The sequence below is a fragment of the Malassezia restricta genome, chromosome VI (assembly GCF_003290485.1).
Source record: "Malassezia restricta chromosome VI, complete sequence".
NCBI lineage: Eukaryota > Fungi > Basidiomycota > Malasseziomycetes > Malasseziales > Malasseziaceae > Malassezia > Malassezia restricta.
In genome coordinates, this window is record NC_040198.1 from 223,488 (window position 1) to 251,199 (window position 27,712).

Sequence of the window (27,712 nt, forward strand, 5' to 3'; positions counted from 1 at the left end):
GTGTTAGACGAGCGCCCTGGTGAGCATCACATGATCACATGACAAAAGACTCCTAAGAAGTCGCTGATCAATCGTTTCCTCAGTGGATGCTCACTGCGGCTTGGCGATCAACGATATTGCCCAAGCAAGTAGCCCGTACGATTAGCGTTACACTCCAAAGAAGTATGGCAACTGCAGCAACACAGGACCCGAGTCTGGTGAAGAAAGATGCGCATCCCTTTGAGCGCGCCCAGCTTGAGGGTCTGATGACGAAGCGTTTCTTCTACACACAAGCGTTTGAAATTTACGGCGGCGTTGCGGGTCTGTATGACTATGGACCTAGTGGTGCATCACTCCAGGCCAACATTATTTCGCACTGGAGAAATCACTTTATCATTGAAGAAGACATGCTCGAGCTTGACACTACAATTATGACGCTCTCTGATGTGCTCAAGACATCTGGTCACGTTGACAAGTTTGCAGACTGGATGGTCAAGGACGTCAAATCGGGTGATATCTACCGTGCCGACCATATGATCGAGAACGTACTCGAAGCTCGCCTAAAGGGTGATGAAGATGCGCGCAAAAGGGAGGCAGGCGTGCAAACATCGTCCGAGACGGCGCCACCAGCCGAAGATAAGAAGTCGAAGAAGAAGGCCAAGGCTGTGGCTGTCAAGCTGGATGATGCTGTTGCCACTGAGTACAGACACATTCTTGCGCAGATTGATGATTTTAGCGGAGAACAGCTCGCAGACCTGATCAAAAAGTACGACATTCGTGCCCCTGCGACAGGCAATGAAGTATCAGAGCCAACAGAGTTTAACTTGATGTTTGAGAGTTCGATCGGCCCGACTGGTCAAACCAAGGGTTATCTTCGTCCTGAGACTGCCCAGGGCCACTTTGTCAACTTTGAGCGCTTGCTTGACTTCAACAACGGCCGCGTGCCATTCGCAAGTGCCCAGATTGGCAAGAGTTTCCGCAATGAAATTAGTCCACGTGCAGGCTTGCTTCGTGTGCGTGAGTTCACTATGGCGGAGATTGAACATTTTGTTGACCCTGACAACAAGTCACACCCGCGGTTCAAGGAGGTTGCGTCGCTCGCCCTTCCCTTCCTCCCGGCGCATGTGCAAAAGGGTGGTGAGACGACTGTGACCAAGAAAACGATCGGTGAGGCTGTGTCGAGTGGCATGGTTGACAACGAGACTCTTGGTTACTTCCTCGGTCGTATCTTCTTGTTCCTCGAAGCTATCGGAATCAACACGGAGCGCCTTCGCTTCCGGCAGCACATGGACAATGAGATGGCGCATTATGCTAGCGACTGTTGGGACGCTGAAATTCACACGTCGTACGGATGGATCGAGTGCGTTGGTTGCGCCGACCGAAGTGCCTTTGACCTCACGATGCACAGCCAGCGGACAAAGCGTGATCTTATGGTACAGGAGCCTTTGAAGGAACCGCGTGTCTACCAAAAGTATGTGCCAACGATCAACAAAAAGGTATTGGGACCCTTCTTTAAGAAGAACGCCAAGGTCATTGAGGACACCATCATGTCCATGAGCCAAGATTGCCTGCAAAAGCTGCAGAAAGGCCTCGAGGCTGGCAAAGCGACTGTCAGCGCAAATGGCGAGACGTTCGAGGTGACCAAGGAACACGTCGAGGTAGAGTACAAGACCATTAAGGAGAGTGTGCGCAACTTCATTCCCAACGTGATTGAGCCTTCTTTCGGTATTGGCCGTATCTTTTATGCGCTGTTGGAGCACGCTTTCTGGGCCCGTGAAGAAGATAAGGAACGTGGTGTGCTCAGTCTCCCTCCGCTCGTGGCTCCGTTCAAAGTGCTGATTGTGCCCATCAGTTCCAATGAGCAGCTTTCGCCTATTGCTCGCGATATTAGCAAGAAGCTGCGCTCTTACGGCATTGCTTCGCGCATTGACGACAGCAGTGCGACGATTGGTCGTCGATACGCACGTAATGACGAGCTTGGAACGCCATTCGCCTGCACGATTGACTTTGCGTCTGTCAGCAAAGGCACAATTACGCTGCGTGAGCGCGACACGACATCTCAACGCATTGGCTCCATCGACGAGGTGCTTGACGTCATCACCAACCTGTGCCACGGCCGTCTTGATTGGCACGGCGCCTGCCAGATCCTCCCTGCCTACACCGGTACCCAAGATGTGGACGCGCAGTGATCCTGCGCCTATAGCATGCTTCGGCCGAAATGACATAGCAACACGTCCGATGGAACACGCGCCACATGGGAGAGCAACATCAGGTCCAATAGTTACGTCACGCCCGAGTGGCAGGGAAACTTTTGAGAACGTCACCGCAACACAGTGTTTCACGATCGCCAAGCTTCGCCACAGAGCGGAGTTTCAGTTTCATGTCGACGCCTATCCGTGAGATTGAGGCAGGCATTGACGCTGTGAAAGAGCAGACGTATGCCGCTGGTCTCCTCGGGCAGGGTCTCTTGGAGCACCAGCGCATGCTCGAGGCCCTGCTCGAGGAGCTCAATGATCCAAATAAAGGTGATCAATCCATGGAAATTGCGGAACGCGTGCAAGCAGAACTGCAGGATCTCCAAGAGCAGCGCGATCGGCTCTTCCAGGAGATTAGCGTCGCCCTATCGATCAGCGGCCCGCGCCACAGCAATATCACGCGTCAATTGCAGTTTGGATTCTCTCCAAGTCCATCGTTTCAATCTCGTGATGAGCTGGAGCGTATGCGCCAGGGGAAGGTAGATGCGGAAAAACATTTCGAGGCTATGAAGGCACGTGTGCTTGAGCTGGAGCGGAAGCATGATATCTTTAAGCAAGAGAACTGGGACCTGTATGTGATGCAGCAACAGCTAGAAGAGAAGCTCGCTAATCGGTCATCTGCTCAGACTAAGACAGAAATGGATCGACAGCGCTTGTCCAAAGAACTCGAAAATCTGCGAGAGTCATTAGAGCAGCAGCGTGCTCAGTTCCAGGAAAATGAAGAAGCTTTGAGCAAGCTGCGTAAGCAACGGGAGACGGAAGATGCTCAAGGACGTCGTGAACGTGCTGGATTTCGCCGCAATATCTCTGATCTGCACGGACAGCTCAAGAAGCTCCAGTCGGACTCTACCCCTCATGTTCCGAGGCCTCTGGCATCGTCTGATGGTGTGGATCACATAAGAGAAATTGTGCATGAAGCGCCCAGGGCATTGGAACATGCCTCAATCATGGAGGAAGGGGCCAGTGATCGTGCTGCAGATGTACTTATGTCCCTGCCCAGCAATCCGGAAGCAGATGAATTGCGTGCTAAGCTGAGCGTGGCGATCAAGCGACTTGGGCGTGATACGCAGCAGCAGCGTAAGCTGCGTGAACAAGTGTCAGAACTTCGGAGGCTACTGTCCAACGCTGGTGTTACCGTGCCGCAAGACGACCCTAGTGATAATGAAGCAGACGACGACGATGCTTGGGTCTCTTTCGATGAAAAACCCGAGTCGCCCCAGAAGCGTCGCTTTTATCCCAGTGATTCGCGTCGTGTGTTGTCCCATGGTGCATCCATGCACGCAATGGCGTCAGGTGCGCCCGCATCTGAGTGGGTGGACACATCTACAGGCGACGATAGTGTGGTGATCAAGGAGCCATCGCTGGATCCATCACTTGCCAACTTGCTAAGTGGCTCTACGCTGCCGCGTTCTGAGAGCATGAGAAAATTACCGACGTCCAATGGCGGCCTGGACATGGAACTTGACGCGGGTGGTTATCATGTCAAGTCAGACATGCTTGATGTCGACACCATGACGGATACGCATCCTCTCGAAGCAGAGTTGAAGGAAGCTCGTGCCCAATTCCAGGCTGAGATCGAACGGCTTGCGAATGACCATAAAGCAGAGTTGGATGAAGTCCATGCCAAGCATAGTCATGCAATTTCTTCGTTGTCCACTGCTCACGAGAAAGCGCTCGATGACAAGTCGACGGAATCGTCAGCGACATTGGAGCAAATACGCACGGCTCATGCATCTGAGCTGGATCAGCTTCGTTCTAAACACAAGGATGAGCTACTCGAATTTGAGGCGTCTCGCTCCAAGGCATTGTCCTCCTTGGAAGCCAACCATACTAAGGCCATCCAAGATTTGAAACAGGCTCAAGCTGAACAAATTAGCTTGCAGCAAAACACTCATGCCGCGGCGGTCGAAGCATTAAAGCTGCAACACATCAAGGATCTTGATGCACGGACGGCGGATCATGAAGCTACGTTGAATAAGCTGTCAGAGGAGCACAAAGATGCTGCTGCACGCCATGAGGCAGCTCTGGCAGCGCTGAAAGCCTCGCATGCCACGGACCTGTCAGAGCAAAAAGTCGAGGCAGAGCGGCAACTTTCCAAACTCAAAAAAGAGCACGCTGAGACTCTCGCGGCTCATGAAAGTATCTTAAAACAAGTGCAGGAGGAGCACGCGTCAGCTCTTTCGACGCGTGCCAAAGCACATGACGAGGCGATAGCCAAGCTCAAGGATGAACATGCTCAATCCTACAAGGATCTCGTGACCCGGCATGAAACAGAATTATCTGACGCGAACAAGGCACTCTCGATGCACGAAGAGCAAATGGCCATGATGCGTGATGCGCATGCTTCCGAGCTCAAGGCCAAGATTTCTGAGCATGAAAAGATAATTGAAAGCCTGAAAGCAAGTCATGCTAAGGGACTTCACGAGCTTGTTGAGAAACATCAAGCTGAACTTGAACAAAAGGAAGCTTTGCATACGAAGGAGGTGGAATCCAAAATGGCTGAGCGCACCAGGGCATTTGAATTGCTTTCTAAGGGACATGCCGCAGAGCTTGAAAAGCAACGCAATGAATTCACTGAGGATCGTTCTGCACGCAACAAGACATATGGTTCGATTCTTGATAAGCTAAAGAAAGAACTCTCGGACAAGGTGGCCGAGCACGCTCAAGCAGTCAAATCACTACAAACTTTAAATGACCAGCACTCTCAAACTATTGAGGAGCTTATGGAGAAGCATAGAATCGCTCTTTCATCCAAGGACGCAGATCACCTTAATGAGAAGGATGCATGGCAAAAATCTATGGATATGCTGCAGACCAAGACTGACGAGTACCAGGCTGCTATCCAAGCTCTCGAGAAAGAGAAGCAGACTCTATTAGATGAGCACGCCAAGCGCATCGAGGAATTGACACAGTCGCATGAGTCCAGACTCTCTGCTCAGCGCAGTGAACATATTAAAGTCCTCGATTCTGACCGACAAACTCTTATCAACGAGCATGCCAAGGTTCTTGACGCATTGAAACGAGCTCATGCCAAAGAATTGAGTCAATCCATTGCTACTCATAATGATGCCCTTGCGTCACTCGAGAAACGCATCAAAGACGAATACGACCAGTCTATGAATGACCTGCATGCCAAACATGTTTTGGAGCTCGAAACGCTTAGGCAAAGTGTCGCGGAGGAACAGGCCAAGGCAACAGAAGCAGTTCGCGCTGGGCACGCTAAGGAGCTCGAGAAGCTACAAAAGCAATTGGCCGATGAGAATTCGCGCGCATCGAAAGCAGAGGAAAGTCTTCGCGCTAGGCATTCCGATGAGACCAAGGCACTAGAACAGCGCTTGGTTGAAGAGCAATCTAAGGCTGCAGAAGCTCTTCAAATGTGCGCAGAAAATGCCAAAACTGAAGCCGCAAAGGCTGCAGAAAATCTCCGCGCCAGTCACATGAAGGAACTTGATGCATTAAAGAGGTCTGCACACAACGAAGCTACGCAGAACGCGAAGGCCTTGGAAGAACTTCGCGCGAATCATGCGGATGAGCTGGAGTCTTTAAAGACAAAGCTGGCCAATGAAGCATCCAGGGCTGCTGAAGCTGCGGAAAAGCTTCGTGCCGAGCATGCTATGGAAATAAAAAGCCTCCAGCAGAATGCAGCCGATGAAGCGTCCAAGAGTATTGAGGCTTCAGAGGCTCTCAGTGCAAGACACGCGAAAGAACTTGAAACTCTCAAGCAACAATTGGAGCAAGGACAGGCTATCGCCATGGAAACCCTCCGTAACAAGCATGAAAAGGAGCTTGAGACGTACCAAAAGAAAGTTGCGGACGAGAAGGCCAAAGCTGGTGAGGCTACTGAGCAGCTGCGTGCCGAACATGTCAAAGAAATTCAGGCCCTTAAGCAGAGCTTGATGGATGAAATGACACAGGGCGCTGAGAAACTAGAGAAGCTTCGCTCTGAACAGGAAAGTCAACATAATGAATTTGAACGCGAGACAAAAGCCAAATATGCTGCTGAAGTGGCATCTCTCACAAAGAAACATGATGAGCAAGTCCAAGCCCTTCGAGAGCAGCTTACAGAACAAAATGAAAGGGCTAATAAGTCAATGGGGCAGTTGCAAACCGAACATGCTGAAGCTCTTAAGGCATTACAGCAAAGTATGGCTGCTAACTATGCCCGTGATCAGGAAGCTCTACGAACTGCACACGCAGCAGAGCTAGAAGAACTGAAGGAGACAATATCTGCCGAGCTGCAGTCTAAGCATGCCAAGGACCTCGAGGCTCTTCAGCAAACTGCCACGAGCGAGCAAACCACAGCCGCTCAAGCATTCGAGGCACTCCGTACTACACATGCGCAGGAGCTGGACACATTGAAGCAGCATATGGCTGCTGAGCAAACAAGTGCCTTGGAAGCCATTCGTTTGCAGCACAATAAAGATTTGGAGGCCCTAAAGAACAGTGTTTCGCTTGCGGAAGGTCGTCGTGACGAGCACGCTAGAGAACTTGAGGCACTAAGGCAAACACAGTCAGAAAAAGAAGCGCTTCTTATCAGTATTCAATCTCAGCTGAATGAAGCACAAACTGAGTACCAGAGACAGGCTCAGGCACATGCTACAGAGCTTGATGAACTTCGCCGCAAGCACGAAAATGATATCCAAGCCCTGCAGCGCACGCTGGACACTGAACGCGACCAGTATACCACTGAGCAACGAAAGGCAATGGATGCACTGCAAAAGGAACATAAGAGCGCGGTAACAAGCCTTATTGTCAAGCACGAGTCCCGGATTGCCGCTGCTCAGAATGAGCGACTTAGTTCGGCAGAAAGTACCATCAACTTGCTACAATCGCGGCGAGATGCTGCTGACAAGGAACATTCGGCGGCGCTGGAAAGCTTGACTGGGGAGTATGAGCAGAAGCTGAGCGCCCTAAAAGAGCAGCATGCTTCAGCTTTAGAGAATTCGCTAGCGAAGCACGCGGACACAAAAGCGGAGCATGAGGCTGCATTGGCATCACTTACCCGAGACCATGCCAAAGCCATCGAAATGATGGCCACGAAACATGCCGCTGATCTCGAACGGGCTCTTCACGATGCTCGTAACGCTCATGCAACTGAGTTGAATGATATGCGTGCATCGCATGAACACGCGCTCGCTTCAGTCTATTCCGAACATGCGACGCATCACAAGGCCTTGCAGGACGCCGAGTCTCGTTTGCATATCTTGACAAGCAAAGTCGCCGAGGCGCAAAATGCACTCACTTCTATGCGCTCGGAAGCTGCTGAATATCGTGCTGCAGCGGAACAAGCTCAGGCATCGCTTGAAGAGCACCAACAACAGCTCGCCGCTCGAGAACAAGATGGCGACGATACGTTACGGGCTGAGCAAGCGTCTGAAATGCAAGCGTCTCGCCTGCAGCACTACGAGGCACTTTCTGCTGAGCTGCGCAAGCAACTTTCTCTGAAAAATGCTGAAATGGCTGCTGCGCTGCGTGCCAAGGAACGTGATATGGAAGAGCCTCTAGCGGAGCTTGCCGTATCCCGTGCTGAACGTGAGCGTCTCATGCAGCAGGTATCCGACTTGACGGCTCAGCTGCGTGAAACACGCGCGGCGCCACCACTGACTTGGACCGCTGGCTCTCAAACCCCACTTACGCGGTCCCCATCCGTGGCTACGAGTCACTATGCGTCGCCTATAAGCTCTCGAGGTGACCAGAGAACCGTTTCGGAAGTCGATGACGACCATGCGGTCGGGGAGGTTCCCGCTTGGGTCGGTACAGCGGCTGCTCCCGTTGCGTTGCCGGGACATATGAGCAATATTGATCCGGAGGTGGCTGATGCTATCATCCAGTGCATGCGTGGTGAATGGCTTTACAAGTATGCGACGAGCATGTTTGGCGCTGAGCGACGACACAAGCGTTTCTTTTTCATCAATCCATTTAATCGCACTATACACTGGACCTCCGAGGAGCCTCAAGCGTCGACTGCGGGGCACGTTGCGCGGTCCAAGAATGCGTTTATTGATCAGGTCGCTCTGATGGACGACTACAACATGAACCCGTCGGGTCTGTACTACCAGACGATTGTGATTCAGTCAGGACACCGTGAAGTTAAATTCACGGCGCCCTCCAAGGTGCGACACCGAATTTGGTGCACGGCACTGGGATATTTGCTCCAATCTACTGATTCGCCAGTAATGGGCTCAGCAAACGCGCCTGGCGCAAAGGTCTCCATCCCTCTTGAAGCGGGCAATACTGTTACATCCTTTAACAGCAGCCTGACTCCGATGAGGCCTAAGTCTATCTTGTCTCACTCACATTCGAACAACGATTCCTCATCGCATGTCTCAATTATTTCTCGTTCTATGCATCATGCACCACTCACTCGCCACTCCACCGTTCACGCTACGCCCCCCGTGCCACTGATTTCTCGGTCGACGCGCCGCTCTCACCCAGACAAACGCGTGCTCAGTGGTCCAAGCGCACAGCCACCACTGCGTGCGGCCGGTCTGATGGAGGGACCTGCTACCAAAGCTATTTTTAACCTGCCGCAACCTCCAAATGTGCCACCAGCTGTTATTTCTATGTCGACACCGTCTAAAGAATCTCGTCGGAAATCCACAAGGTGGTGGTAAACATACACAGTTTCTCTTGCTAATGTCTGCTACACATGTAGCCGTTATATAAATACAAATTTGAATGCAGATGTATTTATGCCGCACGCGCAGGCTGCGAAGGCAAAAGACCGAATCGCTTCTTGATTGTGATGCGGTGCCGCGAAAATTTGTCATCCGGCGAGAAACGAGCAGGATGAGCGGAGCGGGTCATAACACCACTTTCTGTCACCTTTTTTAAAGTGTATTGGCGCTTTCCATCCTGAACATGTTAGTCGGGTCAATTATACGTACCGGACCAAGTGTGTACATCAAATGCATGTCGGCTTGTTGGTCGTCGTTGCAAGGTAATAGAGACAGGCGATCGACGAAGAAACTTTGCCTGCCTGAACTTGGATTAGTCAGCAACATGAAGTGGCTGTCGGGCAACAGCCTTCAACACAATACACACATACGCACGACAAAATGTGGCGGAGGACTTCCTTCGTCGCGTCCCTGGCGGTGTGCCTCGTTGCTCTGTTTCAAGTAGCCTATGCCGTCAAGTTTGAACTGCCTGCTAGTAAGCACCCGAAGCCTCTCTGTATATGGAACTATGCCCTGGCAGATACGCTAGGTATTATTTCTGTCAACGTCGTGCCGCGTGTCTCCAAGACAGCCGACCAACAGAACGTCGAGGTGCGAATCGTTGACAGAACGCACCACAATGTGTATTTAAACAAAAAGGGCCTCAAGGGTGAGACACGACTTGCCATCAATACCCATCACAACGCCGATTTGGGCGTGTGTCTTTCCAACTACGGCAACGACGACCTGGTATCGGATATTGATCTCGATGTGCATCTAGGTGGCGATGCAGTAGACTACAATGCTATTTCTAATCAAGAATCCTTGTCAGGTATGGAGACGGAGCTTCGCAAGCTGGCGTTAATTGCTGATGAGATACTCGAGGAAATGGAATTTCTCAAGTTGCGTGAAATGCGCATGGCCGATACACAAGCCTCTACATTGAAGCGGGTGCATGGATTTTCCTGGATCATGATCTTTTCGCTAATTGGCCTCGGGATATGGCAAGTGTATCACCTTCATGGCTTCTTCAAGCGCAAATACCTTATCGATTAGCGTTTCGTTCTCTCCCGTCGACTGGCTAAATGCTGTTCGAAAAAAGCACGAACTGTTTCTTCACTCACGAGTTCATGATTTTCCGCATATGGCCGGAGATGGTCAAATAGCGCATCTCGCAAGTTTTGGTAGGCATGCAGCGACTCAATCATTTGCATTCGTGGTAAATGTGAGAGCGCAGCGACGGCACGGTCATAACTGGATGAAGTGGACGCGTTAGAATTCGTATCGTCAGTCTCTTCCGGTTCTGAAGGCTCATAGGTCTCTTCCTCCTCAAAAACAAACGGGTATATTTTTTGCCACTTTTGGGTGCACCCTGCACATCGACAGAGTGCTTGACGAAATTGTGAAGATAAATACACATCCATGCGATGGGCGTGGGCATGAGGATCCACTAATGGCGTTGGTTGTTGACATGTATCGGAGTCTAGGCGAGCACGTTTTCTTGATGCTAAGATTTCGAGATCTGGTGATGATCCTACCACTTCCCAACCGTTCTCATTGGGAAGAACCACGAGCCAGCCCGGCTGACCAAGGTAGGCTTGTAGCAAAGCAGTTTTTTCTTTTCGTACGCAAGCATTGCATATCATGGTATCGAAGTCATCTTGGGAGATAAGGGGCTTAGTAGCACCTTTGGGGTACAAGCTCGTACATGATTCATGTAGCCATTCTTCGCATACAAGACATTGAAACATATCCTCTTTTTCTGTCTCCGGATCATAATGTTGACCACGTTGGCAAACACAAAATTGGCCATCAAAATTCTTTGTATACACATTTTCATCATTGGGAATGTCCCAGCCTTTATTAGAGTCATGAAGACGTAAGCTGCATGGCTTAGCTCCTTCTGGATACCCCGTCTTTTGTTTATAGGGTGTCATGGGCCTGTGGCGATAAAGGTTTGGAGTCCCGCAATCACAACGAAAGTGCCTGCGATGGAACAATTCCACAAGGTCATGATCCGAATGACACGATACGCTGCAGCCCACGCAAACACCGCCGCCGCCACACGTTTTGCATGCGTATATTAACTGGCGTACGTATCCACGAGTATGTGTGCATACGTCGACGTGGTACGGAAAGGCTTCATTCGCCTGAGCTTCCAGACGCTCCTGATGATCAATGAGATCCTGTGCTGTGAAGCCTAATTCCGGGTCAATGTTAGGTGCCGCTGTGCTAGGGTCCGGCAAAGCGGGGATGGGTGACGCACGACCCTGATCCATTTCACGTGTTGGGCCCTGGTGGACTGTGGGGATAAGATGCGGAAGAATTTCTCGAGCCCAAAATGTGCCACATATTCGCACTACCCTAACCTCGATGCAGGTACGACTCTTCGTTTGGGCGCTAAGTGTGGCTATTCGTGCAATTTGTACGGAAAACAAAGAACAAGTTGCGCTCCAGGCGCGTACATTATTGCTTGATGACACCACATATTTCGTGGGTGCGTTGGGAACAGTGAAGAATGACGCAACTGCCTTGGTGGCGTACGAGTACTTTGCACCATGCTTTGACTCAAATGACAAGAGTACCTCTAACCCTGGCGATCTTTTGCTCTTGGCACTTCCAGCATCAGAACAGTGGCGCTTGGCTTTAAGACCCAATACTACGGCGACGCTGGCTGTTGCGTCGAGCCCTGACATGAACACAGTCGATGTGCGACATGGTCACATGTCGCCTGCAGGACGCTTACATTGGCCTGAATACAGACCAAAATGGCGTCGCGGCATGGCATCCAAAGGGCGTATGACCATGTATGGTCATATGCATCTGGTGACAAACTCGGAAAGCATCGACGCTCTAAGCAATTGCTTTGTCGCTCATCACCCTGACGCAGCTGCATGGGTGCCTGGCTCTCCACAGAGTCCTCACATTGCCAAATGGGTGCGTTTCTCTCCTGCAAAAATTCGCTATGTAGGCGGTTTTGGCGATGAGCATTTTATCGGTTCTGTGGATATGGACTTGTACCGCTCCGTTGAGCCTGGCCTCAATGAGCACAGAGCGCCTGGCTTGTACATGCAGACTGCTTGAACAAGAGCGCTGATTCGAGCATACGAGTACTCTGGCATGTAATCACCTAGTGAATTTGTGAATATATAATTCCACTTTGTATCATTAGACACCCAATACAGCAGGCTAGCATTCCATCATGCCATGCGACGCAGGAACACGACCGTGGTCGATGCCCATTCGGCCGAAAGACTCAGGCTTATCGTGGACGCGTGGCTACTCCGCATACCGATGCTACGTGGTCATGTCGGGGATCACGCCGGCAGCCAACGCATCTTTGTCCATATCCGCCCGGCTTGCGGTGGTTGTATGTCCTTGCCTAGTATGCTGGTGGCTGTACAATACTGCAACTGAGGCGGCGATATTGGCCCCATTGGTGTTTCTCCCCACATTGTGCATGTACGGTGCATGGGCTTGTGCGAATCATGCAAAGCCGGAACGGCGTGGTCAGCTCGAGACGATGGTGTGGATATACTTTTCCGTCAGTATTTTTGGAACTACCTTACTCGGTCTAGCTCAGCTTTTGGCCTACCTGATTGTTGTGTCGTTAGTCATGGGACCACATGCGGCAGAGTATTGGACCGAGTTTTTACGTGGAACGGTTGATGGCATGACAGTCGAAGAACGTGAGCGCCGAGCTGAGCTTGCTGGTACTTGGAAAAACTGGCTTCTTATTGTCTTGTTTTCTTTCGTTATGGCTGGTGGCTTTGAAGAGATTTTAAAATACTTGCCTGTGGCTTATGCCCGGTACCTCGAGCAAAAGCACAAGTGGAAGCGCGAAAGCGCGTACATTGACTTTGCCTTGGCTGGATCGCTCGGGATGGCTACCGTTGAATGTATCGGTTTCTTGCACGATACATATGCTGGTGGATCCCATGGTCTCCTTGCGCCTATTGTGACATTGGTACAACGCCAGATTGCCGGTACAACTGGCCATATGACGGCCTCAATGCTAACGTCGTTGCGTGCGACGCGCTCTGACTTTTATGGTCCAGTTCATTCATGGCTCTGGATTATCTCGCCGTCTATGATCCTACATGGTATTGCGATCATGACTGTGTTTGTATCGTGTACTTTGGATGGTCACGTTGGATGGGTTCATCCTACAGAACTGATCTCTATTGCTGGTATGTATGGAAACTTCTTCTGTGTCGTCTGTGTCGTTACGGTTCTCGCTTATCGTGAACACAAGATCCTCAAGTCGCTTGGGCTTCATTCGAAGTAATTCGCACCTTGGCAAGGTCCACGGCCACACCAGCGGACAAAAGCGCATCCATCCACACTTTTTGAGGTTCATTCAATCGATCTTTCGGGCTCTTGACCTCCACAAAGCGCACTTGTCGGTCCTGATACCGCCAAAGGGTAAGATCAGGAAATCCAGTCGTACTGGCACCATTTTCACACAGTATGCGACACAGTGCTGCTAATGCAGTACCTCCGATGCACTCGGCTACTTCCATCACGTCATGGATAGGAAATTCGTCCCATCGGCAACCGATGGCATGCGTTCGTTTGGGACGCTCACGTGCATCCACCCGATGTATTATATCACACCCACCTGTTTCTTGTATTCGATGGAGTTGTGCCTCGATGGCCTCTTTTCGTGCTTCCAAAAATATATCTGTGCCCAAGTCCATTGGTGCGCGCTGATACGGTGTCTCGAATGCACCCGGAACAGAAAGAAAGAGAACGTCCCACATGAGCAGTACAAACACAAACAGTAAAATGCCTCCTTCACAGTGATACCCACGATATCCTTGTAGTGCGTACTGTTCTAAGCAATACTGTTCCACGGTACATGATGTCCCACAGATACTTTGCCATTGCGTGCGTCCGCCAGATTTGCGTTCCTTCGATGTCGTCGGCTTGGGTATACGTGCATCGAACGTCAGCACGGTTTGTCGTAGCATATTACGAGGCTGAATTAGGCGCCCATTCACACGTACGCCCTCGAATTCAACAACTCGAGGCTCGCGATGAGCTAAAACGAACGTCTGACGTGCCGATTTGGGTATTTTGAGCTGCGATTCCAGTCGAGCAATGCGTCGCTGGAGACTGAATGTATATGTTACATGTGTGTCTGGGTCGTGCAGTGCCTCTTGGCATATCACCAAAGCGTGTTGTTTGGAATCGTGCCGAGCAATCAGAATGGAAAGTCGCTCGTACCAAGACCCTCGACGCCCGCGCCAAAAGTAGCGCTGGGATAAAAGTTGTTTCAAGATATGAGATTCTCGATCATGCATACCTAGCCGCGCCAAACATTCACAGCCTTTGAACAGGACGCGTGTCAACGCCCAACCATAATGGAACCGCAGAAGATGACATCGATCGCGCGGAACACAAACAGGGTATACGGAACGCATTTCGTGGGTAGCTTCACGCCATGCAGGTTCACATGTGTCTAGAAGAGGGAGACACGCACGAGCAGAATCAAGACTCGACTTCATACCTTCCACAAAAGCGTCCATGTGCTCGACCAACTGCGTAGCTTCTTCGTAACGAAGAAGACAATCACGGTCAGGAAACATACTTGAGTCTCGCATGTACACATACGTCGGAAAAGTATATTTTCCAGTGCGAGAAAGCACGGCAGAGGTCAGCAACGAGCCCAATACTGGCTTTCCGCGATAGTACACGAATGCAAGCCGCTCCATGAGAGCGTAGACAGTGGAATCCAAACAGATGCAGCCACCATGCATAATGTCGGCCATGTACGAAAGAAGTCGATCGTGAGTTGGTTGCATGTTCATAGATAATTTATGCTGCTGGGAAAATAGCACAGCATTTGTTGGCTTGGCTGTGAGGTTCTTCAGCAACGTGTCACGGGTGCCCGAACTTTTTTTGCCAAGACGCTTGGCTAGAAGTTTGAGCTCGTCGACGGTCAGAAGTTCAAGGCGCCACAAAATATTGTCCTTTATGTCGCCATCCATCATCGAAAAACGATACGGTTCGAGTAGACTAGATGCAGCGAATGGCTGAGATAGTGCGCGAGCAGCACTGGAAAGATCTTCCACATCATTGTACTCCAATTTGTCCAGGCGATACCATTGTCCCTTCTTGCGTTGCAAAAGCCGAACAAACAAGTAGCGCGCATCGTAATGTAATTGAAAGAAAAACGAAAAGCAGGCATGTTCACTTGCTGTAAATAGATGGCTCTCCTTTTCCAACACAGCTCGAAGCATGTCTTGAAAGAGCTCGACATACATCGACTCTTGCTGGTATCTGCGCTTTAACACACGATCAGAAGTGACGTTCTGGGCATCGGACCCGTGCATCGCGCTTTGCACGGGTCCCTTTCCGAAAAAAAGAACGCTGCTTAGCATGCGAAGCGGTAGGTTCGACTTGCTTCGCATCGCGTACAGGCGGAGTTGAAGGTCTCTGCGTGTACTCACGTATAAGTTCGAGAGGATCTTCCCTACGCTTGCGCTCTTCATCTCTAAGCTTTGCTCGCTCAATTTCGTGTTCACTCTTCTTCTGATCAAGACCATTTTTTCTGTCCGCTTGCGTGTACCAGGGCTGAAGCTCTAGTTTGATCGATGAACCTGATGAATATTGGGATGGCTTGAGTAGCGTCTCAGCTTCAAAATAGCGATCAATATGTTCATAATCTGATAATGTATTGATGGGGTCCTGTCTCCCAGTGGCACCGTCGCGCTGCCGCCGTAGCTGTATAATGCGGTCATGGCGATTTCGTGCAGCTACACGCTCTTTTTCATCCACATCAGCTTTATATGCCACTTCTTCATCTTTCTTTACGCGATCTATATTTTCGCGTCTGTATGGATGATAGCTCTTGTGTTGTGCAAGATGCAAAGGCATGCTATTTGGTCTAGACGCCACCAAGGCAATGAACAACAGGTTAGGATGATGACACCCTGGTCGAAATCGTGTGGAGATGTGGAGATGTAACGTACGCGCGCGCTGATTGGTCAAGTGAGGCTGGCACAAATAATACGCCTGACCTGGCGCGCGCCTGGCTGGCTGGCGCGTTGGGAACAACACAAGACCGTCAAACCGACCATATTCGTTTGTCGACATGAGCCAAAATATGGGCATCTTTCCGTCTGACCCGGACAGGAAAGATGTCTGGGTGCCAGACAAGGTACATGGCTATATTGCTGCGTACGTTGTCCAAGAAAAAGACGACCAGAGCCTATGTTGTCTTGCCACGGGAAATACTGTCACGGTGCCCACCGCATCTCTGAGCGAGATGAATCCTCCAAAGTTTGATAAAGCCGCAGACATTGCGGATCTAACGCACTTGAATGAAGCTAGTGTCGTGCACAATCTGCGCCAGCGCTACTTTAGTAATTTGATATATACGTACAGTGGCTTGTTCTTGGTGGCTGTGAACCCGTACCATGCGTTGCCCATCTATACTGAGCACATTATTGAGATGTACAAAAACAAGCGCCGCGAAGAAAATCCACCGCATATCTTTGCGGTGGCTGATGGTGCTATGCAGAATATGCTAAACGGACACTCGAACCAGTCTCTCTTGATCACGGGTGAGTCAGGTGCCGGCAAGACCGAGAACACCAAACGCGTCATCCAGTACCTTGCAGCCACAGCGATGGACGCCGATGCAGCTGGACCTTGGCATGCGGGTGAACCGCTGGGATTACTAGAGCGCCAAATCCTCCAGGCAAACCCAATCTTGGAGTCATTTGGAAATGCGCAAACTGTGCGGAACAACAACTCGAGCCGTTTCGGCAAATTTATCAAGATTGAGTTTTCTGCGACTGGCACAATTGCTGGAGGCAACATCGAATGGTACCTCTTGGAAAAAAGCCGAGTTCACAGTCGCAACGCAAACGAGCGCAACTTCCACATATTTTATCAGCTTCTCCGCAGTCGTGACCAGACACTGTTGCAAAGCTTAAAGCTAAGCTGTTTTCCTGAACATTATGCGTACCTTGCGAATACCCGCAAGGATGTGGAAGGTATTGATGACAGCATCGAATTTTCTGGTTTGCTAGATGCTCTGCGCACCATGGGCTTTACTATGGCTGAAGAACATGATCTTTTCCGTGTTATCGCCTTGATTTTACACCTTGGTAACATTGAACTAACAGAAGATCGTTCCGGTCAGGCTCGCATCACGAATTCGGATCAGCTCTCGTTGGTGAGTGAGCTGATGGGCGTTGATGCGGCTCAGTTAAATACAGCCCTTGTTCGGCCCACGGTGCGTGCCGGCCGCGAGGCTGTGTCGCAGCAGCGTACCAAGAAGCAAGTCACAGAAGAGGTCGCTGCACTTTGCAAGACCATGTATGAGAAAACATTTGGGTGGCTGGTGGATAGGATCAACCTAGTGTTGGATCGCCCCACTAGCAAGTCGCAGTTTATTGGTGTGCTGGATATTGCAGGTTTCGAGATCTTTGATACCAACTCTTTCGAACAGCTTTGCATCAACTACACGAATGAAAAGCTTCAACAATTTTTCAATCACCACATGTTTATGCTAGAACAGCAAGAATACGCGCGTGAGATGATTCAGTGGGATTATATGAATTTTGGTCTAGACCTGCAACCAACCATTCACCTTATCGAGTCGACGTCACCTATCGGTATTTTAGCAGCTCTGGACGAAGAGTGCATCATGCCTCGCGCTAGCGACGATACATTTACAGAGAAGCTTACAAGCACATGGTCACCGCCCAAGTCTGGGCCTGATGCTGCTTCATCCAAGTTTCTGCCATCACGTCAGGTCAGGCGATTCATTGTGCGCCACTACGCAGCCAACGTGGAGTACAGCACCGATAACTGGCTCGATAAGAATCGCGACCCGCTCAATGACCATGTTGCACGTGTGCTAGCGACTTCTGCACAGCCCTTCATCTCGTCTCTTTTTGCGGGAATGGCCGAAGAGAGCAGTGGTGGTGCCCCCAAGAGTCGGCGTGGCACTTTCCGTACTGTTGGCCAGCGGCACAAGGAACAGCTCGTTTCGCTGATGGCCCAGTTGGACTCAACACAGCCTCACTTCGTCCGCTGCATTGTACCTAACACTGAAAAGCGACCAGGTCGCATGGAACTTCCATTGGTCCTCGATCAGCTGCGGTGCAATGGTGTGCTGGAGGGTATTCGTATTGCGCGACTTGGCTTTCCGAATCGATTGCCGTTCACTGAATTTGTGAGTAGATATGCACTCCTTGCTTCGAGCGCATATGGAAAGCAATCTATGGATGGCCGTGTACAGTCGGGCTATATTGCCGAGTCTATTGGTCTTGATCCTGCATGTTACAAGATTGGTTTGACCAAAATCTTTTTCAAGGCTGGTGTGCTTGCTGAGCTGGAAGAGCAGCGCGATGCGTATCTGCATGATGTATTCACGCGTTTTCAAGCATCATGTCACGGATATGGAACGCGGCGCATCGTTCGTAAAAGACTTCGTCAACGCGCTGCTAAGCAAGTGCTTCAAGAGAGTGCTCGAGAATACAAGAAACTCGAGTCAAATGCTTGGTGGCGATTGTACATGCGTCTCCTGCCTCTGCTTGCCGCATCGCACGATGATGACGAAATCAAGCGGCACGAAATGGAAATGGCTGTCGCTCGTGAGCGAGCTTTGCGTGACGAACAAGAAAAGGCGCGTTTAGTCGAACTTGAGAGCAGGCTGACAAAGCGATGTGATATGCTTCAAGAACAGTTAGATGACGAACGTACGAGCCATGCATCTACACAAGACACTCTCAACGGTACAAAGCAACGCCTGGCAGAAGCAGAAGCAGAGCTTAATGATATCCAAGCTGAGCGCGAGGGATGGTCTCGTGAGGCGAATGATCTACAGCGGCAGATGGACGAAGGAGCACAACGCGAAATGGATATTCAAGCTGAGCTTGCAAGTGTTTGTGAACAATTGAACAAGCAACTGTCGTCGCGTGCTGTGCTTGAACGTGAGCATAGTGAGGCAGTTGATCGCGTTTCATCGCTGGAAACGATGCTGGATCAAGCCCGTGTTTCTCTAGACGAGCACGTTCAACACGCTGAACGGCATATCGAAGACTTGGCGGCTAAGCATGAGGCCGAATTGCATGGTGTTCGAACAGACTTGGAACTTGCGCGACATCAGCTTAGCAAGTCGGATGCATTGAGCGAACGTCTGGCGATGTTGGAAGCAGAACGGCAACAGCTGCAGGAGGCGCACATTTCTGTGCAGGCCACCCTAAGTGAGCGTGAGGCCCATTTCAAGCGCGAGGAAGAAAAGCGCGAGGCTCTACAGGGAGCACTGGCAAGTGCTCAGTCAGAATGTGCAATGCTGCACGAAAAGCTCAAACATATGAGCGACAAGTTGCGTGAAACTAACCAGCTTCGGGACCAAGTCAACGAGACGTATGCATCCGAATGTCGAACAAGCAAAACCATCATGACTGAGCGCGACAATGTGCGCTCTGAGCTCTCAGCTCTGCGGCAAGAATACGCGAAGGAAAAGGAAGAGATGCAGCGTGAAATTGCTGACAAAGGTGCCGAACTTAAGAAGGCACACAGCAAAGCGTATGCCCTGGAATTGGAGAACCGTCGCCTTGAGACGATGCAAAATAAAACAACGGTGGAACATGTGCACGTATTGGAAGAGGCCAAAAAGTATACAGACCGTCAGCTTTCCGATGTACAAAACGAGCTGCAGGAACTGTCTACCTACACGCGTTCTCTTGAGCGAACGCGTGCGCGAATGCAACAAGGTCAAGAAGTGCTATCGCGCACGGTGGGTGGTCTTAGTATCGAAGAGGCCATTTCGCAACGTGATGAGGCCCGTTCTGCCTTGGAAGAGGCCGAGAAGACGTCTTCAAACCAACTAAAAATGGCACGCGCCGAGTACGAAACACGCATCAAGAAGCTGGAAGACGAACTGCGTCGGATGTCCAAGAACCACCAAACAGAAAAGGCACTCACATCTCTCGGAAGTGGACGCAAGTCACATGCTGCAGCCGCTAGGCAGGTCTTGGCCGAAATCCAAATGGAAACTGAGCTTCTCGCAAAAGACCTGGCGCGCGCTAGTTCCTTGCACACACCATCTCAGTAGATTGAGTACAGTCGTAGCAAGCTTGTATATGTTTAGTCATTATATCGACGCGCCGCTTACGCGCCAACGAGACGCGACCCTGGCTCATCACAGCGTTGCCAGGGGATTGAGCGCGAATCCTTTCAGGCTCATATGTGCCTTGCACAGCAATGAAAAACACTGCGACTAGCAAGAAACGTCAAGGAGATTCCAAGGCCCAAGCTCGTCAGAAGGTGCGGGAAACATGGCGACTTTGTGCCTTTTGTTTAGGCACGGAGGAGCAGAATCGACACACGAACCAATCGGAGCCTCTCGTCGAGTGTAGTGAGTGTCACAGCTGCGGGCATCCAACATGCATGGACTGGGATCGAGAAGGCAAAAAATACGCCATTGTACGCTCGTATAAATGGCACTGTATGGAATGCAAGACATGCGAACGGTGCCATGGCAAGGAGAATGACGATCAAATTATATTTTGCGATCGATGTGATCGGGGTTGGCATATCTATTGCCTGCGACCTGCTCTCAGTAAACTACCTAAGGGTACGTGGTTCTGTCCCCTGTGTAAACCAGTGGAAAAACATGTGCCTGCCTCACCGGCCCCCCAGTCTCGCGCACCTTTACCAAAGCGTAAAATTGAGTCGGCTGCTCCCCACAGAAAAGTCATTCGAATAAAACGATCCAGCGCAGGGGAAAACGAAAAGGCATCACAGACCACCTCATGTGCTGATGATGCGCCTTTTAGTGGCCTGTTACAAGGTGATGACGCTGAAACCAAGATGAATGAACCAAATAAAGATGATATGGAGCGATTCGAGCGCAGTAAACGCGCGGCTATGAACTGGTTGGGTGGTTCTTTAAATGAACAACTTCCAAATTCAAAGCATGTGTCTGGCGTCGATACCGTTTCCACTAACGCCAATGCTGCCCACACTGGTAAAGCCTTGCCTATATCCATGATCCGGTTTGGAGCCTTTGATATTAACACTTGGTTCCAAGCGCCATTCCCTGAAGAATATAGTCTTGTGCCTGATGGACGCTTGTGGATGTGTGAGTTCTGCCTCAAGTACATGAAAAGTCGATTTATGGTGACGCGACATCGCATGAAATGCATGATGCAGTTTCCTCCAGGTCAAGAGATTTATCGTGCTGGCAACATTTCGGTATTTGAAGTTGACGGAAGCAAAAATAAAATCTACTGCCAGAATTTGTGCTTGCTTGCCAAATTGTTTCTCGACCACAAGACACTGTACTATGATGTTGAACCTTTTCTGTTCTACGTGTTTGTGGAGAGCGATGCATATGGTTCGCACTTCGTCGGGTACTTTAGCAAAGAAAAGCGTTCGCCCATGGACTATAATGTTAGCTGCATCATGACCCTTCCCATTCATCAACGCCGAGGATGGGGCTATTTTTTTATCGAGATGAGCTACTTGCTTTCACGGAAAGAAAAGCGCCGGGGTTCTCCAGAAAGGCCGCTCTCTGATCTTGGTTTCCTAACATACCGCAGCTACTGGCGCTTGGCTGTTTTTCGTGTACTTGATGCTGACCCAGTATGCTCACTTGAGGACATTTGTTCTCGCACAGGCATGAAGATGGATGATGTCCTCTATACCCTTCAAGACAACAATATGTTGGAGGTATTCCACAATGAAGCATCGACTGGTCGACTTCCCACCGAATATGAAGCCTCTAAATTTGCCGACGAAAAAAAGGTCCCTCCAAATGATTATCGTATTGTGTGTGACTCGGAGCACATACGCGCAAGCCTAGCAAAACACGATGCGAAAAATTACGTGCGTGTGGATCCCACAAAATTACGATGGACGCCTTTTATACATAAGCGCACTGGACTTGAACCCATAACATCGAACGAAGTGCCGGGATAAATAGCATATACGTATACATTTCTATGTTTCCATTGAGTTCGGTTGAACAGGTATAGGTGCGGAAGATGTTTCATCGATATGACTTGCATCGGGCATATTGCCCTGGTCAACATCCATTGTATCCGTTGCGGCTCCTGTGGCTGTCATCTCTGTTGGTGGAGCATCAGAAGCTGCGGATGCGGCAGCACGGGCGGCTTTAGCGCGTTCTCGACTCTGTGCTGCCGCTTCAGCCTTTGCTGCCGCATGCTTTTGTTGCAGGTCACGATACGCTTCGAGTTGTATGCGAAGCTCCTTACGCATAGGAGCGGGGAAATCAAGCTCGCGCATGGCATCCATAACATTATTGGCAGAGATGGTTTTGCTTCCGCGAGCAATGGCGACGTCATGCGAAGCGGCGGCTGAGGGTTAGACATCGTGCGACGTACTCAAATAGCTCACAAATACGGAGGCTGACTTCACAAGTGCTGTCATAGTGTCTTTACGCAATTGCATGAACTCGGGGATCTTCGTAAGCTTCCATTGGTATACGTACATCAGTTCGCGCAATTTTAGCGATAGATGCTTTGGGGAGTTCAAATTGATCCAGACCTAAGCCAAAGGTGCCGCCAGCAGCATTCGTGGCACTCATATTTCGCGCAGAAAGCTCTAGATTTTCTTTCATAGATTCAGCATTTTCATGCTCATCTACCTCGGGAGCTGTTTCGTTTATGCGTTCTGTTGCATCTGTGCCCATAATGCACGGTGAAGGTCGTTCAACGTTGCGACGCGAGACGCGCATTGGGTGACGCGCACCTGCACACATAATTCCACATCATCGACACTTGCGACCAGTGCGCCTGTGCTTTCGTTCACATTAGCACAATGGGAGAAAATGGGTATCTATGTCATAGAAAGGAATGTATGAGAGTATATTAGGGTGCCCAGATTTTTACGCCGAGATCCACAGAGCCTGTAGCAACGACATTTACAGGCTGCATGTGAGATTCAGGGGAAGCCGACGAGGACGTGTCAACGTGCGTGCGGCCCCAAGCCATGCACGTAGCAAAATGATTGTGGCATTCAAAAGCTTTGAGGCAACGAGCTGTTGATAAATCCCACACACGCATGGTTTTGTCATCCGAAACAGACAGCAGAAACTTGCCGTTGGGAGAAAAGGCCACAGCACGTACCCAGTTATCATGGCCTGACAATGTACGAAGGCACTGGCCCTGTTGGCTCCAGATCCGTACAGTCTTATCGCGCGATCCGGAGGCAAGATATCTGCCTGGCTCTGGCTTGTCCGGAGATCGCATACCTAGAAGTTTTTGGATAGACTCGTACGAAGATGAGGGCGCGAATGCGACGCATTCTACAACATGCTCATGGCCACGCAATTCATGACGCAATTCACCAGACGCAGTGTCCCAAATGCACACCTCTTGATCACTTGATGCACTGGCAATCCATCGGCCGTCAGATGATACATCCACTGCACGGACCCAATCATGATGGCCTAATAACGTGCGTGAGCAAAATCCGGATGTCACTTCCCATATCTTGAGCGTCTTGTCGCGACTGGCCGTGATAATATGCTGGTCTCCGGGCATAAACTGAATACCAGACACACTATGTTCATGACCATGTATGGTGCGCACATTTTTCCAATCATTATTACCGTCCCAAATTTTTATACTCAAGTCAGACGAGCACGACGCAATATATTGTCCTGAATGGTCGAAAGCAATGCCTTGAATGGATTTTGTATGGCCCTTCAACGTTTGTTCTAGTTCACCTGTTTCCCAGTCCCAAATCTTGATGGTAGAATCCTCACTAGCCGTGGCCACGAGCGAGAATCTTGGATGAAACGCTACACTAGTTACAGGCTGGCGGTGGCCTAAGAGCACATGACGGGCCGGTGGTCGAGGGTACCAATCCTGCACAGAAGCACCACGCCGTGCACTAGGAGCGGTCTGCAGTTCGGCCTCCAATTCCGACACCTTGGCAGATAAATCCATGTTCTTTTTCTGCAAACGGATGGTACTGAGCCACTTCTTCTCTAAAAGGTTGGCATATTTACCCTTTGCGTCAGGCTCGTACGCTGCAAGGGACGCATCGCGCTTCAATGCTTCGAAGGTCTCATGGAAACCAGACGTATGCAAGTATTCGAGCAAGGATTTGTGCCTGAGATAAGTATGTATCAAACGTACAGCTCGTCACGTTGACGATCAGACAAGGCACTATTCATAAGCCCCCACGAGCAAAAGAGGGCGATCTGTCACCGTAGATCCATGCTCCGCAAGCAGCCTACACCATAGATTCACGTGGCGCCACGTGGTGTGTTACTCCTAGGTCGTGTTGGTCTCTCGAAGGGTGCGACGTCTACGATTACAACACAGCATGGCGCGAGAACGTGACAGTGGCGACTCTGCTCTTGCGGCCGTGCAGGTGGCTGTTCGTATACGACCAGATGCAGTGGATGATATCACGCAGACGGTGTCTCGATTCGCGCGACCCGCGGTAGAAGCAACCTCGTCCACAAGTGTGGTACTAGAGCCATCGGTTCTGCCGGTGGGCATGCGCGATTCACGGTATACTTTCAACTTTGATCAAGTGCACGCATTTGATGTAAATCAGACCGAGCTATACCATGAAAGTGTGGAGCCCCTTGTGCGCCGCTTTATGGACGGATTCAATACGACAATCTTTGCTTATGGACAAACTTCCAGCGGGAAATCATACACCATGGGAACGTCAGAGGCAACGAATAGCATTTGCACCGATACCCCTTTTGTCGATATGGACTTGCATGTGGGAATTATTCCACGCGCGGCGCACCAGATTTTTCAATCTCTTGAAGAGATCAACGCTGAAGGCGAGGAGTGTACAGTGAGCGTAAGTTTTTTAGAACTGTACAATGAGGACCTGATCGACCTTTTATCTGATGCATATGGACAGCGAAATAATATTCAAATTCGTGAAACACGCACAGGCGATATTGTGTGGACGGGCCTTGCTCAGCGATCTGTATCCAACGCACAGGATGTTGTAAAGCTATTGCAGGATGGGATGGCTATCCGACAAACACACGAGACGGAAATGAATGCACAGTCGTCTCGTTCGCATGCCATATTCACAATTTCTTTAATCCGTAAGCATCGTGCGAAACCTGGTGCTCAAGCGGAGCGTGCCTCGTCCTCATTGGGGCGCGCAAGTCCAGAACGTGCATTTGCCACACCACGCACGCCTAAGACAAGTTTGCCCACGCTAGGTGTCCGTGCAACCGTTTCGCGTGCAGGCTCACCGACTCGGCCACAGACGCCCACGCGCCCGGTTGTGCGTGGCACGCCATTACGTCGAGCTCCCGTGGAAGACACCGTCGTTGTTACGACAACAAGTAAGCTGCATTTTGTTGATTTGGCCGGCTCAGAGCGCTTGAAGCGCACTGCTGCCACCGGCGACCGCGCTCGCGAAGGAATTGCGATCAATTCTGGCCTGCATGCATTGGGTAATGTGATCAGCGTCTTAAGTGATCCAGGAAGGTCAAAGCGCCCGATTCATGTGCCATATCGAGACAGTAAACTGACTCGGCTTTTACAAGACAGTCTCGGAGGTAACGCACACACTCTTATGATCGCATGTATTTCTTCTACTGAAGGTAATGCGGGCGAAACTTTGAACACGCTTCAGTACGCACAACGCGCCCGTAACATTCGCAACAAGGTTGAGCGAAATCAAGTTGAGCCTGGCTGGGACAATGTCGCGTATCTGCAATCGCAGGTGCTCTCCCTGCGACACGAGCTAGGACTTGTGCACAGTTCCAGGGAGCTTGTGGCGTCTTCACCGAAGCGAACCACACACCTTATGCCCTCTGAGCACGAGCGTGAGCTTCTCGCCTGGCAGGAAAAGTGCTCGGCACTTAGCCAGAAAAATGTTCAACTTAGTTTTCAGCTGGTGCAACGCGAGCAAGAGCATCGACATAATTCGTCGTCAGTCGACTTCTTGCAGGCGGCAGAGCCTGTGATTGTCGAGTACGAAAAAACCGTGGATGCACTTGAGGGACAGTTGAGTATGCTCAAGGCAGCTGTAGCTCATTTGGAGCACTCGGTACAGGAACAGGTGTCAGAGAATGTGGCGCTGTCGGATCGGGCTACGAAGGCTGAAAGGCAGATGGATGTGTTGCGAAGTACGATGCGGGATTTACATGAGCGCCTGGACGAGCGAAATGCGCGTGTCGAGACCCTCGAGACCGAATTACGGCGTGCATCCATGTCTACATCAAGCACAACACCTTTATCTTTCTCGCGCTCGTCACGAAGCAGTTCCATGTCATCAGATCCTGGCGTGTTGCAGCAAAGGCCTTTTGGCGGTATCCTGGATTACAAAGGACGAAACCCGAGTAATCGAACTTACCGTGTCACCATGACACAGTCTCGAGCAACGAGCGATGTTGATACATACCCGACGAGTCAACTTGGCCTGCCACGCAGTCCATCGTCCTTGGAGCAGCAGCCGCTTTCGAAACGTCATGCCTCAGAAACAACAAGTCCGGATGAGCTTCCGACTGTACATATGCATTGAGTCACTTTTTACATTCTACTTGCTCAGTGAAGCCAGTACCCCATCGTTGTAGCCCGGTTGTGGGTCGAGCGACTGAATCGTATCAGGGTTCACGGGCTCGCTAGGGCCCGATGGAAGTTTGGCACGACGAGCTTGGACTCCAGCGCGCAAAATGTCCAGCGCCTCTACAGTCATGTCCCAACCCATGCATGCGTCAGTAATCGACTGGCCGTACGTGAGATAGTTAGGGCCTTCGGGTGGCACGTTCTGACGGCCTTCGACCAAGTTGCTTTCCAGCATTACACCCATAATGCTCTGGGCATTCTCGTCTCCCATAGCAAGTTGATCTGAAATGCTGCGAGCCGCCTTCAGTTGGTTTTCATGCTTCTTTTCGCTATTGCCATGACTGCAATCGATCATGATGCGAGCTGGAAGTCCAGCTTCCAAAAGTGAAGTGCGAGTTTGCGTAATGTCTTCTGGATGGTAGTTTGGACCCTTGTTGGAGCCTCGAAGAATAACATGGCACTTATCGTTACCTTCTGTCTCAACAATGGCAGAAATACCCTGTTTGGTGACGGACAAGAAATGGTGTGAGCTAGAGGACGAACGAATAGCGTCCACAGCAATCCTTACAGAACCATCTGTACCGTTCTTAAATCCGACAGGCATGCTGAGCCCACTCGTTAACTCACGGTGTACTTGCGATTCGGTCGTTCGTGCACCAATTGCACCCCACGAAACTAGGTCCGCCGTGTATTGAGGAGTAATAGTATCCAGAAACTCTGTGCCCGCAGGAAGACCAATGTTGGCCACCTCCAACAGAAGACTACGTGCCAAGCGAAGGCCTTTGTTGATTTGAAACGAGCCGTCGATGTTTGGGTCATTAATCAAGCCCTTCCAGCCAACGGTCGTTCGTGGCTTTTGGAAATACACACGCATAATGATGTGAAGGTCATCCTTCGCTGTTTCAGCGTATTCATGCAGTCTTTTTGCATATTCAATTCCAGCTCGCGCATCGTGGACTGAGCAAGGGCCTACAATCACGACAAGACGGTCCTGTTTGTTATTGAAAATGGCCTCCGTGTCGTTTCGACCCTTCGCGACAGTTTCCAAAGCCTCGATAGTGAGTGGCAGTTCCTCCATAATGATTTGCGGTGGAACGAGTGGCTTTACATTTTTGATATGGCGGTCATCCAGTTCATTGATTTTGTCTGCAGGCGACATGGCGGCAAGAATGTAGTGTGCTAGTGCATTGTCCACCAGATGAAATAGCTTGCATATGAGTCAGAGTGGAGCATCACGTGAGCCAGTCTTGTCGCCCAGGCGTGACGCTTCGTG

General features: G+C 50.5%; 14 protein-coding genes across 14 annotated transcripts; 8 read left to right on the top strand and 6 right to left on the bottom strand.

The window, feature by feature from the left end:
• Window positions 1-86: 86 nt before the first annotated feature.
• MRET_3487 (glycyl-tRNA synthetase) lies at window positions 87-2,168 on the top strand (the record flags this gene model as incomplete). The annotated part of the gene is made up of 1 exon (XM_027630114.1): window positions 87-2,168. The coding sequence occupies one exon, from the start codon at window positions 87-89 to the stop codon at window positions 2,166-2,168; it is 2,082 nt and encodes a 693-aa protein (XP_027485954.1).
• A 191-nt stretch (window positions 2,169-2,359) lies between these two features.
• Window positions 2,360-8,848, top strand: MRET_3488 (uncharacterized protein; the record flags this gene model as incomplete). Its single annotated transcript, XM_027630115.1, has 1 exon — window positions 2,360-8,848. One exon carries the CDS (start codon window positions 2,360-2,362, stop codon window positions 8,846-8,848), a length of 6,489 nt encoding a protein of 2,162 aa, XP_027485949.1.
• A 76-nt stretch (window positions 8,849-8,924) lies between these two features.
• On the bottom strand, window positions 8,925-9,148 carry MRET_3489 (H/ACA ribonucleoprotein complex subunit 3; the record flags this gene model as incomplete). The annotated part of the gene is made up of 2 exons (XM_027630116.1): window positions 8,925-9,089; window positions 9,122-9,148. The coding sequence occupies 2 exons, from the start codon at window positions 9,146-9,148 to the stop codon at window positions 8,925-8,927; spliced, it is 192 nt and encodes a 63-aa protein (XP_027485950.1).
• Window positions 9,149-9,292: 144 nt separating this feature from the next.
• On the top strand, window positions 9,293-9,946 carry MRET_3490 (p24 family protein delta-1; the record flags this gene model as incomplete). Its single annotated transcript, XM_027630117.1, has 1 exon — window positions 9,293-9,946. One exon carries the CDS (start codon window positions 9,293-9,295, stop codon window positions 9,944-9,946), a length of 654 nt encoding a protein of 217 aa, XP_027485931.1.
• On the bottom strand, window positions 9,943-11,169 carry MRET_3491 (E3 ubiquitin-protein ligase UBR7; the record flags this gene model as incomplete). Its single annotated transcript, XM_027630118.1, has 1 exon — window positions 9,943-11,169. The coding sequence occupies one exon, from the start codon at window positions 11,167-11,169 to the stop codon at window positions 9,943-9,945; it is 1,227 nt and encodes a 408-aa protein (XP_027485930.1).
• A 94-nt stretch (window positions 11,170-11,263) lies between these two features.
• Window positions 11,264-11,974, top strand: MRET_3492 (uncharacterized protein; the record flags this gene model as incomplete). The annotated part of the gene is made up of 1 exon (XM_027630119.1): window positions 11,264-11,974. One exon carries the CDS (start codon window positions 11,264-11,266, stop codon window positions 11,972-11,974), a length of 711 nt encoding a protein of 236 aa, XP_027485929.1.
• A 223-nt stretch (window positions 11,975-12,197) lies between these two features.
• Window positions 12,198-13,178, top strand: MRET_3493 (uncharacterized protein; the record flags this gene model as incomplete). The annotated part of the gene is made up of 1 exon (XM_027630120.1): window positions 12,198-13,178. The coding sequence occupies one exon, from the start codon at window positions 12,198-12,200 to the stop codon at window positions 13,176-13,178; it is 981 nt and encodes a 326-aa protein (XP_027485928.1).
• Window positions 13,150-15,441, bottom strand: MRET_3494 (fanconi-associated nuclease 1; the record flags this gene model as incomplete). The annotated part of the gene is made up of 1 exon (XM_027630121.1): window positions 13,150-15,441. One exon carries the CDS (start codon window positions 15,439-15,441, stop codon window positions 13,150-13,152), a length of 2,292 nt encoding a protein of 763 aa, XP_027485935.1.
• Window positions 15,442-15,989: 548 nt separating this feature from the next.
• Window positions 15,990-19,970, top strand: MRET_3495 (myosin heavy chain; the record flags this gene model as incomplete). The annotated part of the gene is made up of 1 exon (XM_027630122.1): window positions 15,990-19,970. One exon carries the CDS (start codon window positions 15,990-15,992, stop codon window positions 19,968-19,970), a length of 3,981 nt encoding a protein of 1,326 aa, XP_027485934.1.
• A 149-nt stretch (window positions 19,971-20,119) lies between these two features.
• Window positions 20,120-21,838, top strand: MRET_3496 (histone acetyltransferase; the record flags this gene model as incomplete). The annotated part of the gene is made up of 1 exon (XM_027630123.1): window positions 20,120-21,838. The coding sequence occupies one exon, from the start codon at window positions 20,120-20,122 to the stop codon at window positions 21,836-21,838; it is 1,719 nt and encodes a 572-aa protein (XP_027485933.1).
• A 21-nt stretch (window positions 21,839-21,859) lies between these two features.
• Window positions 21,860-22,571, bottom strand: MRET_3497 (CBF NF-Y family transcription factor; the record flags this gene model as incomplete). Its single annotated transcript, XM_027630124.1, has 3 exons — window positions 21,860-22,236; window positions 22,264-22,342; window positions 22,371-22,571. The coding sequence occupies 3 exons, from the start codon at window positions 22,569-22,571 to the stop codon at window positions 21,860-21,862; spliced, it is 657 nt and encodes a 218-aa protein (XP_027485932.1).
• A 178-nt stretch (window positions 22,572-22,749) lies between these two features.
• Window positions 22,750-24,062, bottom strand: MRET_3498 (platelet-activating factor acetylhydrolase IB subunit alpha; the record flags this gene model as incomplete). The annotated part of the gene is made up of 2 exons (XM_027630125.1): window positions 22,750-23,998; window positions 24,025-24,062. 2 exons carry the CDS (start codon window positions 24,060-24,062, stop codon window positions 22,750-22,752), a joined length of 1,287 nt encoding a protein of 428 aa, XP_027486125.1.
• Window positions 24,063-24,214: 152 nt separating this feature from the next.
• On the top strand, window positions 24,215-26,395 carry MRET_3499 (kinesin family member 4/21/27; the record flags this gene model as incomplete). The annotated part of the gene is made up of 1 exon (XM_027630126.1): window positions 24,215-26,395. One exon carries the CDS (start codon window positions 24,215-24,217, stop codon window positions 26,393-26,395), a length of 2,181 nt encoding a protein of 726 aa, XP_027485998.1.
• A 15-nt stretch (window positions 26,396-26,410) lies between these two features.
• Window positions 26,411-27,598, bottom strand: MRET_3500 (3-deoxy-7-phosphoheptulonate synthase; the record flags this gene model as incomplete). The annotated part of the gene is made up of 1 exon (XM_027630127.1): window positions 26,411-27,598. One exon carries the CDS (start codon window positions 27,596-27,598, stop codon window positions 26,411-26,413), a length of 1,188 nt encoding a protein of 395 aa, XP_027485848.1.
• Window positions 27,599-27,712: the final 114 nt, after the last annotated feature.